Source organism: Alligator sinensis, unplaced genomic scaffold (genome assembly GCF_000455745.1).
Source record: "Alligator sinensis unplaced genomic scaffold, ASM45574v1 scaffold1039_1, whole genome shotgun sequence".
Classification (NCBI taxonomy): Eukaryota; Metazoa; Chordata; order Crocodylia; family Alligatoridae; genus Alligator; species Alligator sinensis.
Window position 1 is genome coordinate 216020 of NW_005843127.1, and position 10959 is coordinate 226978.

The following is a 10959-nucleotide window of genomic DNA, read 5'->3' on the forward strand; positions in this document are numbered from 1 at the left end:
AAGTGAAAATGTGGAATCAATTCTGGGGAAAGGGTGTGGTACAAGCAGATGGGGCTGAGAGCCCAGACTCCTGGATCCCCTTTACATGGGGTCTAATGATTAAAGCAGGGAGCATCAGGGAATCAGGACTCTTGGGTACTGTTCATTGCTTGACAAGTCCTTCTGCTCAGTACATTATGTACAGTAATGTATGGTTAACTGATTTGTGTATGGGTCATTGTGCATGCACTTCTCTACCAACTCAGCTCCCTTTCCAGCCAGTCTGGGAGCCATGAAGACTGCCCATATGTATGTGACACCTGTAAACTCCCCTCCAACAGAGAGAAGGGAGCCCAGAAAAGTGTGCCTAAATTGGAATTAAGCTGAGATCATTTCCACTGGGCTTCAGTAAGCTTTTCCTTCTGCAAGAAGTTTAGTCTGGAGCTCAAAACATTGGACTGGCAGGTGAAAATCACAGGTGCTGCCCCTGACTCTGCTTCACCCCTTCCTTGAGTGTGTTATTTCCTCTGTCTGGGCCTCCTCTTCCCTGTCTGCACAATGGAGCTGATAGGACTTGCCCACCAGTGGGAGCTTCTGTACCAACCTGAATGATAACCATAGGCCTACACAAAGGATGAGTAGAGCTGGGATACTAGGCTAGAAAGGCATGCAACACACTGAGCTGTAAAGAGACACACTTTGAAGAGGGTGACTACTGTCTAGCCATCAGGGCATAAGGCTCTTGAGTGGTGGGCTAACTGGCTGTGGTACAGAATGTGGTGCAGTGGGATTCAGGGCTCTGGAATAGCTGGGCAATGATGTGTTATTGAAACCTGTTGGGATCTAGACCGGGGTGGGCAAAATATGGCTCATGGAGGGACTTTGTCCAGCCCATGGTGGTTCCCACCTAAGCCAGGCAGCATCCAGCCTGTGATGTGTCCCACCATCCCTGGGAGTGCAGCAGGGCTGGGGGGGCTCTGTGACCATACTCCATTTCCTGGCAGCCCCAGTGGTGGTGGCTTCTTCTGACTGCCACTGCCTTTGGCCCAGCACAATGACATATACCCAGTATGAAGCTGGAGATAGGCCTGCTGAGAGTCTCTGGGTTAGGGTCAGAGGGGACAGCAACAAGGGTGATGTGATGGTGGGGGCCTGCTATAGACCACCAGACCAGGGGGAAGTGGTGGATGAGGCTTTCTACAAACTGCTAGTGGGAGTTTCTGGATCACAGACCGTGGTTTTCATGGGAGACTTCAATCATCCTGACATCTGCTGGGAGCCCAATACAGCAGTGTGCAGGCAATCCAGGAAGTTTTTGGAGAATATTGGGGGCAACTTCCTGGTGCAAGTGTAGGAGTGGCCAACTAGGGGCCATGCTCTTCTTGACCTGCTGCTCACAAACAGGGAAGAATTGATGGGGAGTATAGTAATGGATGGCAACTTGAGCAGCAGTGACCACAAGATGATTGAGATCAGGATCCTTATGAAAGAAAGGATGGAGACCAGTAAAGTAAGGACCCTGGACTTCAGAAAGCAGAATGAATGGACTGTCAGGTAGATGGAAAACTGGCTGGAGCATTGGGCTCAGAGAGTTGTAATCAATGGCTCAATGTCTAGTTGGCAGCTGGAATCAAGTGGAGTGCACCTGGGGCTGGTCCTGGAGTCAGTTTTGTTCAATGTCTTCATCAATGACCTGGAAGATGGCATAGAGTGCACCCTCAGCAAGTTTGCAGATGACACCAAGCTGGGGGGAGTAGTAGATACGGGCTAGGATTCAGAGTGACTTAGACAAATTGGAGGATTAAGCCAAAAGGAATCTCATGAGGTTCAAATGTTGGCACTAGATTTAGGGCCGAAGTGGCTTGTTCCGGAAGTGCAGGGGGACCCACCCTCAGACCAACCACAACCTTTCCATTTGATAATGGAACAAGGAACAGTGGTCACAAACTGACAGAGAGCAGATTTAGGCTAGATATCATGAAAAACTTCTTCACAGTAAAAGTGGCCAAAATTTGGAATGGGCTTTCAACGGAGGTGGTGCTCTCCCTTACCTTGAGGGTCTTTAAAAGAAGGCTGGATAGGCATCTGGCTGGGATCACCTGACCCCAGCACGCAGGGGGTCGGACTCAATGATCTGTTGAGGTCCCTTCCGACCCTAACATCTATGAATCTATGAATAATAGGCAAATTTATTGATACACAATGATAACAGAAAAGAAACAATACAAACAATCAAACAATTCTATATAGCTACAAAATCCAAAAAAGGATGGTACATGCCCCCAGTTTCTCGGACTATGTGTATATCCATTGGCCTTGTTGTGTTAGACAGCCTGTCTGCTTTGAAGGCTGTGTGAAACTGTGTGTGTGTGTGACCCAGGCTTTTTAGAAAACAATTCACCCCTGCTGCCCATCCTGAGTCATTCTAATGTATAAAATCACTGGAATCACCTGGAAAGTTCATGAGAGTAGTGGGGAGGGCCCCCACCAGTCATCCCAGGAAAAGTATGATGGCATTTGTGGTCAGGGGCTCCAATGGGCTGGACACTGTGAGGAACCCTAAGCCATTGTTCAAATCTCACCCATACCCACTCTGATTCAGTCTCTTGCCTTAGCATTCCCTAGCCTGACAACTGGGGTGAGTCATGCAACTGAGCTGTGGGTGGCTGCCTGTCTGTACGTGCACATGTCTGTGTGTCTGCCCCTCACTCCCAAACCACATTCCCCCCCGCCCTGCTGCTGCTGCCCCTCACTCCTAACCTACAGTACCCTGCATCCTGCCAGGGTGTGTGGGGACCGCTTCCCCCCTACTCAGGCTCCAAACCCCACACATACCCCCACAGCTTCACATATAATCCTCCCCGCAAAAATACATATACACATTTCAAAAATAGCATCTCATGATTTACATTCCAAATCTTTTGATTTTTCTTAAAAAGTCTTCCATCTATTGATTCCTCTGTGAAATCTATTAAATATGAACTTTCATTTCTATCCAGGAGAACTTTTACAATCTTTTCTCTAATGCCTGATCAAGGGTGTTTTGCCCAAAAACTTCCAATTAAAGAATTTTTTTGCTAAAATCTTGTTGGTCTAATAAAAGTTATCATCTCTACTATGACTCCTGATTACCTTACACACATCCCAGGGCTTTTCTGACAGGGCTGAAACAGGGAGAAAGAAGAAGCTGGCCCAGACCAGCAGAGCATCATCCTAGTCAGGTTAGTGTCCTGACCTCCCACCTTAGCCAAAGTGTCACAAGCCAGATAGAGCAGATTAGTCTATCTCATTTGTGGCAGCTCAGGCACCACAATAGGTGCTCAGATAGGTTTGAGGCATCCAAAATGTCTGCAACACATCACCAGCCAACTAGTCCAGCATCGCACACCCTTTCCTGTGCATGTTCACAGGGCAAATAGACCAGTACCCCATTTCATACAGGAGTATAGAGTTGGCCACCTACTTTATTACTCACTACCTCTGGACACCAGATCATTGTCCAGAAGCCCAGAATCCAAGAAGCTTTGCTGTCAGTTGATTGGCCAAGAAGTGCACAACATATTTTGCTGAGCCATGGATCGGCAACCATTTAATGCAGCAGGCTGTCATGGGCTGTTAGTCTCAGTTTCCAAGCTGCCTGTTGCCACCATTACCTCCACTCTTTGTGGATGAGCACCTGATTCCCAACCATAGGCAGACAGTGGTAGGGGATTGGATTGGTTGGTAGGCTCCTGCTGTAGGAGAAGAGAGAGAGAAGAGGGGAGGGCTGCAGAAGTGAGGTGCTGAACAGGGGGGCAGCAGTACAACAAGGGCACCAAAGAGCACACACTAGGCCACACTGCATGCTGCTGATCCCCTGTGCTCTTTTCACCCAATTATCTTTTATTGTCCCTTTTCACCCACCTCTGAACCCTCTCTAACTTCTCCATGTCCTTTTAGAAAGGTGGGTCCCAGAATTGCATATCATTGCTGTTAAGATGAGGCCAAACCAGCCCTGGGCATGAGAAGAACTAAACAAAAAGTGTTATCTGTGGACCAGTAGACAACCTTTATGCAGATCCTTTGTCTGGCTGAAAGTAACTGCCTGGTTTGCACACTTCTGGGTGCTTTTCCTGGCTTCCAGGTTGTCTGGTAAAGTGAGCTATGATGGGAGACAGGTGAGTGTCCTATGACCAACACATGAACCATTTAACCCCATTATTATTGTACATATTGATCAGAGGGAATAACTGAGCGATGAAAAGAGTCAAGGAGTCCAGAGTTGCAGCTCTGCACTGCTCTAATCATTAGACTCCACTCTCCTCTCAAACAAGGGAGATTCCCGGAGTCCAGACTTTCTGCCACACCCTCTGGGTCCCCCCTTCCTCCCACACTCAGCTCCTTGTTCTCACTTTCACACAGCTCCACTGCACATTATTTTCAGCCCTGCATTCAGAACAGGGAAGCAAGCTAACAACTTTCCCAGCTCATCTCATAGCCAAGACAAGAGACACAGCAGAGCTGCTTGGCACCCATAGTGGCAGCAACACATAGCACAGCACCAGATGCCACCATGCCAATGGTGGTGAGTGGTCAGTTACCACTTTGCTGGTGCCTGTATTTGGGGCACTCAATACATGGGGCCTCTGGTCACTCCCACTTTTTTGCCACCCTCTCCCCTCGCCCTTTCTCTCCTGTTTAAAAGGACAGGGCTGGACAGCTCTCCATGTGCTGCGGGGCCTGGGTTGCTGTTACAAGTGCCAAGGCAGGCTTAAGGGCTGGGAAGTGAGACCTGGAACCAGGGGGAGCCTGTGGTGGGGCAGGACCCATATGCTCCACACAGCGCTGTGACCGGATGTGGGAAAGGCCCGTGGGTGAGAGGTCACTTCCCCGGCGCTCCCTCGGGGGGTCCCACTGTGGCAGGAGTCTCATGCTGTGTTTGGGATGCAGCTCCCCCGGGCTCCATGCCTGCTCCCAGCCAAGTGCCCAATGCCACGCACAGCTACAACTTCCATTCACACTCTGCTCCACCCCCTCCTTCCCCCTCCCCTTCCCCTTCCCCTTCCCATCCCCCTTCCCTAATGGCCATGGCCTTTAGAGCTGAGGAATGGGATCATGAGCTGTGGGTGGGAGCCAAGCACAGCCAAAGACATGGGGCTTCAGAGCTGAGCTAGGACAGGGACCATGTCTGTGCACCCAAGAGAGCAGGTCTAGGCTGCGGCAGGGCACACAGCCTTGCAGACAGACAGGCCACTCACTCTTGCATCAATTCCCCATCTGCAAACCTTTCCAACTCACAATCTTTAGCTCTCTGCATATTTCTATCTCCCAATTTGCCTTTTACCATCTGTTTCTCTCCCCCTCCCCGTCTGTGTACTCCTCTCCATCCTTTTTTCTGTTCCCACTTGTGTCCTCCAATTTATCACACTCTCTCCCCCAATTGATTTCTTACCTAGCTTATTATCTCCTACTGTACCCTTTTATATATACTAGTAAATTGCCCATCAAGAATGACAGGGGAAGGAGGGCCAGTGGGGACAGAGACTCACATCCAGCCCTATGCCCCCCCCACCCCTCCCCACCACTTCAGGTCTGACCCTGCCCCCCCTCCCCACTTCAGGTCTGACTTGGGAGGGAAAAGTGGTGAAAGTGAGTAAGAACTAGAGGGAGACTAGAGGGAGAGTGCCTGATGTGCCTGCCTGGGATCCCTGAAGACCATGACGCTCCGGCATGCCCTGATTCAGCCCCCACCAGAAGCTGCAATTGAAGGAGAGACAGGAGGGAAGGGACTGGCGTGGAGAGGGGATGGGGATGAGCGAGGATGTGCCAGGCATCTGCAAGACCTGCGGGGGCCGGATCCAGGTTAACAGACTAACATTCCTGAGAATTAGCACAGGTTTTCGAATCCTTCTTAAAATTGGTCACACGCCAATCACGGTGCAAAGTTCACATCTGGAGGAGGCCAGAGAGGGACAAATCCTATTTTGTCTCAGCTGCTTCAAAACATTTGGGGACAAACTAGGAAAGAAGATGAAGGGCAAAATAAGATCAACCAGTAGATATATTAAGGAAAAGTAGAAAGGCAATTTAGTGGGGTGCATGTAGGACACAGGCAAAATTCGTTAGAAGTGGTGTAAGAACAGAGGGTCAAATGGCCAGTGACTAGCCCCAAGCCTTGGTGGTTGGGTTTCGTCCCAAAACCTTCCGCAGGGCCCCATGTACCTCCTTGTTCCTCAGCGTGTAGATCAGAGGGTTCAGCATGGGGGTGACCAATGTGTAGAAGAGGGAGATAATCTTTACCTCGCTCCTGGACTGGGGCTGTAGGTAGACATAGATGCCTGTCCCATAAAAAAGGAAAACCACAGCTAGGTGGGAGGTGCAGGTGCTGAAGGCCTTGCGCCTGCCCTCAGCTGAGCGGATCCTCAGCACAGCAGCACTGATGTAGCTGTAGGAGACCAGGATGAGGCTCACTGGCACCACCAAGACAAACACACTTACTGAGAAGACCTCAGTCTCAATGAAGGATGTGTCAATGCAGGCCAGCTTGAATAGGGCTGGCTGCTCACAGAAAAAATGGTCGATATGGTTCTGTCCACACAGAGGCAGCTGCATAGTCATCACGGTCTGTGCCAGGGAATTGACTATGCCACTGAGCCAGGAGCATGCAGCCATGAGCAGGCAGAGGGGGCGGCTCATGATGGTCATGTAGCGCAGGGGGTGGCAGACGGCTGCATAGCGGTCATAAGCCATGACTGCCAACAGCATGCACTCAGTGGATCCCAGGGCAAGAGCAATGAAGAGCTGGACCATGCAGCCAGCCCAGGAGATGGACTTGCGGGTGCTAAGCAAAGTTACCAGCAGCAGGGGACTCAGGCTAGTGGTGTAGCAAAGGTCCAGGAAGGAGAGGTTGCTGAGGAAGAAGTACATGGGTGTGTGGAGACGGGGGTCCAGCCGGGAGACGACAATGATGGTGACATTCCCAAGCAGCGCCACAATGTAGCAGATTAAGATGAGTAAAAACAGCAGCAGCTCCAACTGCGGTTGATCCGACACCCCTAGCAGGATGAATTCATCCACAGCACTCTGGTTTCCCTCATCCCATGCTGCTTTGCCATAGGTCACCTATAAGAACAGAAAGAGTAAGGTGAGGAATACCCTGCAGACAGGAGTTTGGTGATAATAGGTGTGTGAGTGTGACTGGCAGTGGGTGTTTGGGATGTGGCAACTACAATCAATTCATCGCCCAGAGATTAGCTACACAGTGAATAAGTGGATCTGGGAAAAGCTGGAAGGCTGGGTTGTGAGCAGTGGTAGCACTGGAGGGATGACTGGAAATTGGGAACAGGTATTAAGGAAGTTGTATGAGAATTAAATCTATTTCTTTGTAAAGGATAGGCCTTGTGTAGGAAAGACTTGGTGGTAGATCAATATCAGTGCACACTCCTAATATAGACCTTACTTTACTCTCAAAATGTACCTCTTCCAATATAGAGCATGCCTACTTGATGACCAACATGAGATTCTACAAGAGCCGAAGCACATTCCGGGGGGTCTACAATATGGCTTTCACTGGTATAAAAATGAAACAAAAGCATCAGCCATATGTCACACTATCACATTGTTTAAGGTTCCAAGTCAGGTTAAGCCTTAATGTTTGAGCATATTCAAAAATGCAAAAAAAAAACCCTTAGTCAATGCAAATTCATGAAGATTGCAGAGCTGAGGGCTATGGGATTTCTCAAATGTAAGACAAGTGAATTTGGGTGAAGCTAGAATCATAGACTGAGAACAAACTGAGTGATGAGTGGGATCCATTATAGGGATTTTGATTTGGGACAGGCACGTCCCAGGTGATGTGGCAGAGATGAGATTCTGTGGCCCAGTAAAACTAGGGAATGCATGAAATCCTGAGTTTTGAGTAGAAGTGGCAGAATGGGATCCCAACCAGCATTAGTGGAATCAAAAACAAGAAGTATTGCAGGTGTATAATTATATATTACAAAGATAGATGTTTATAGTTATATATAACTATAATTATATATAATAAGATTATATATTAAATTATGCAGGTGTATAATTGTGCTATAACTACGCCATCACTTAGTAGGCATGGTACCTGGGGAATGGACGGTGTTACATTTTTCAGAGACCACTTCACTATTAAACATGGATTTAGGATGGGTTGAGACAGAATCATAGAAAAGTGAGGCTGGAACGGACCTCATGAGGTGATATCTAGTCAATCCCCTGCTCACGGTAGGATCATCCTTAACTAAAGCATCCCATCCTAGCCCAGACAATTGCCTTGTTCAAGATTTTTACTTTTCCGCGCACCTCACCTTTCTTCTCATTCCCCTTTTCCCCATTCTGTCTGATAGCACTGCTAACTCTATCTCTGCTATCCAAAGAAGATAAGAGAAGGAGAGAAGAAAGGGAAAAGTCTTAGCGACAAAAGAGGTTGGTAAAAGATAAACTGAGTGTTGTCCAAATGCTGCATTACAATCGAAACCTTTGATAGTAGTTACTAAATGAATTCCTGGATCACTGGTAAATCTTCTGGCGAAGGCATAGCACATAGGGGTGAAGGGGAAGTGGTATTAGAGTAATGACAGGGAAAAACCCCAGACACGATAGTGCTCTTCTAAACCAAAAAGTGTTCTTTCCTATTGCAGTTTGGCTGATTTTTCTTATTTAATGTCTTGATGTTGCAGAAACTAAGACCTGAACTCTGTTCCCAGATCTGCTGCAGACTCACTGTGGCAGAAGACAATCCCTTCTTGTCCCTAAATCTGACTCTGTTACCCAGGTACATCCTGAGAATAGTAATTTCTCTTTCTCCTTTATGCAACTTTCCTCTTTCTATCAGGTTAGGGAGAGATGTGAGGCACCTATAACTCTCTCCATGCTTTCCTGTGCAGCAGCTGGCATAGTGCAGTTATGATCTGACCTGAAGCAGAGACTGTTTCGTAATGCATGTTTGTACAGGGCTGGAAAATTGAACCCCTGATCTTAGCTTCAGCTTCAAAGTACATTTCTAATCTCAATTCATCTTAAACTCACAAAGGATCTGTCCCACAGACTGTGGGGAACAGAGGAAAATTTGAAGGAACAATAAGGAAGAAAAACTGGATAACATGCCAGCTTCAAGTCCTCCAAGTAGGATTCATTCACCCACCTGCACTAGTGTTAAGGCTCTGCAAGGCCACCCTATCAGAGCTGTGGGCTCTGAGTGCAGGGATCGGGATCACAGAATTGGTCCCATCCATGTGGTCCTGGCCAGTACCAGCACAGTCAGTAATGGCCTTTTCAGGAGACATCTCTGATCTAACTGCCCTTTTTCCACAACACACCCTTCATCAGGCTGTCAGTCTATCTCTCAGCCTCATTCTCACAATATTAACCCAAGTCAGGCAGCTTCTTGCTCCATTCATTCTGCTATTTCCCCTCTCCCCACCCCTCCTCTGTATCCTGCACACCATTTTGAATGCTTTCCTCGGTTATCCAGGCTCACCTTCATTTTCCTCTGGTTCCAATCAGCCCAATCTCTCCTACGCAGGCAGCTTCCAATAGCTCATAGTCTGCGGGCAGAGCCTGCACCCATAATCTCTGCTTCTCTGTTCTTGGATCCTTTCATCTTTGTAGGGCCCTGGGAAGAGTCAGCCCCATGGCTGAAAAGGCTCAGGGGCATCAAAGGCAGGGGGACACTTGCTGTTCTGTACCCTTTATAATGGCACAACAGTCTGGGCTGTGGAAGATCCCATTGCTCTGCATATATTACTAGGGACCTGGTTTGTTGGAATAGAGGGGGATACAGTAGCTGTGAGCACTGGTCAGACAGGCAAAGGTAGGTTCAGACCACCGTGAAGGTCTCCAGACCCAGTACTAAGGTTTGGTTATGAATGTGGGACCTGAGACCATTCTGTGCATTGCAGCCGCGCCGGGATGTTCCAAATCTGTCTGAGCTGGAACAGCCTCCGAAGATCCCTCTGACTTTGATGATGGGAGCATTGGAAATGCCAGCCTGGACAGGACAAAGTGTGTGAGACAGAGATGGTTGGAAAGTGCCAGAAAGTAGGGACAGAAAGGTGCAAATAAAGATATAGGTGATGAGCCAGTGGATGTATGCCACCTCCAGAGGCAGAAAGAAAGGGATGGATGTTTTAGAGAGAGAAGGGGGAAGAGAGGAGAGTTTACAGAAAGAGAGGAAAAAAGAGATGTGATATGAATAAGAAGAGAGCAGAGATTGGGAATGGTGGATAGAGGGGAGGAAAAGGAGTGGAAGGAAGAGGGAAAGAAGTAGAGGAGGTGGCTGAATGGAAAGAAGAAGTCAGAAAAGTGTACGATAGAAAGATACAGAAGTCTCTTGACTAAGTTGATAATATATGTAGGAAGAGAGACAAATGAAGAGATAGGAAGACACAGAAGGTAGGGAGAGGGAAGGAAAAAAGCAGATTGTGGATAAGGAGACAAAGAAATGCAACAAGATGGAAAGTGCCAAGCAAAGACAGTGAAAAAGTTGTCCATAGGTCATCCATCCAAGAAGCTGCAGTCTATGGTGCACCTCAGTCCTAGTTTCTCTCTCTCCCAGAAAGAGACCAGCTCAGCGTTGAAGCCTCCTGTCTCTGATGGTGGGAGTCTCCTTCCCACAACACCCATGTCATTTCCCCCGCCCACCCCAACTCTAACGGCCCATGGTTGGTGGAGGGGGAAAGAGGTGGAGATGTGTGTTTACTGAAGATTTAGCTTTGGCTTTGTGCTTCTACAAGGGGTTAGGTGATATCTAGGGGCATTTATGGAGCCCTGGGGATGCTGCATCCCAGATGGATCAGGAAACTGCCAACAATGCCATCAGGTTGTTTCACCACAGAGACAGCTTTGGAAAGTGACTTCTGACCCCCAGGCCTCTCCCACATCAGGACTTTGCCTGGCAGGTGGTCCCTGCTGCCACAAACTCCCCTTGGTCCCTGATCTCGTCCCCCAGTTCTCAGGCCTGGCCTTGAA

General features: G+C 48.5%; 1 protein-coding gene across 1 annotated transcript; it reads right to left on the reverse strand.

Annotated features, from left to right (window-relative positions):
* Positions 1 to 6120: 6120 nt before the first annotated feature.
* Positions 6121 to 10614, reverse strand: LOC102378339 (putative olfactory receptor 2B8). The gene is made up of 2 exons (XM_006037504.1): positions 10606 to 10614; positions 6121 to 7050 (listed from the first exon to the last, which is right to left on the reverse strand). Exons 1-2 carry the CDS (start codon positions 10612 to 10614, stop codon positions 6121 to 6123), a joined length of 939 nt encoding a protein of 312 aa, XP_006037566.1.
* Positions 10615 to 10959: the final 345 nt, after the last annotated feature.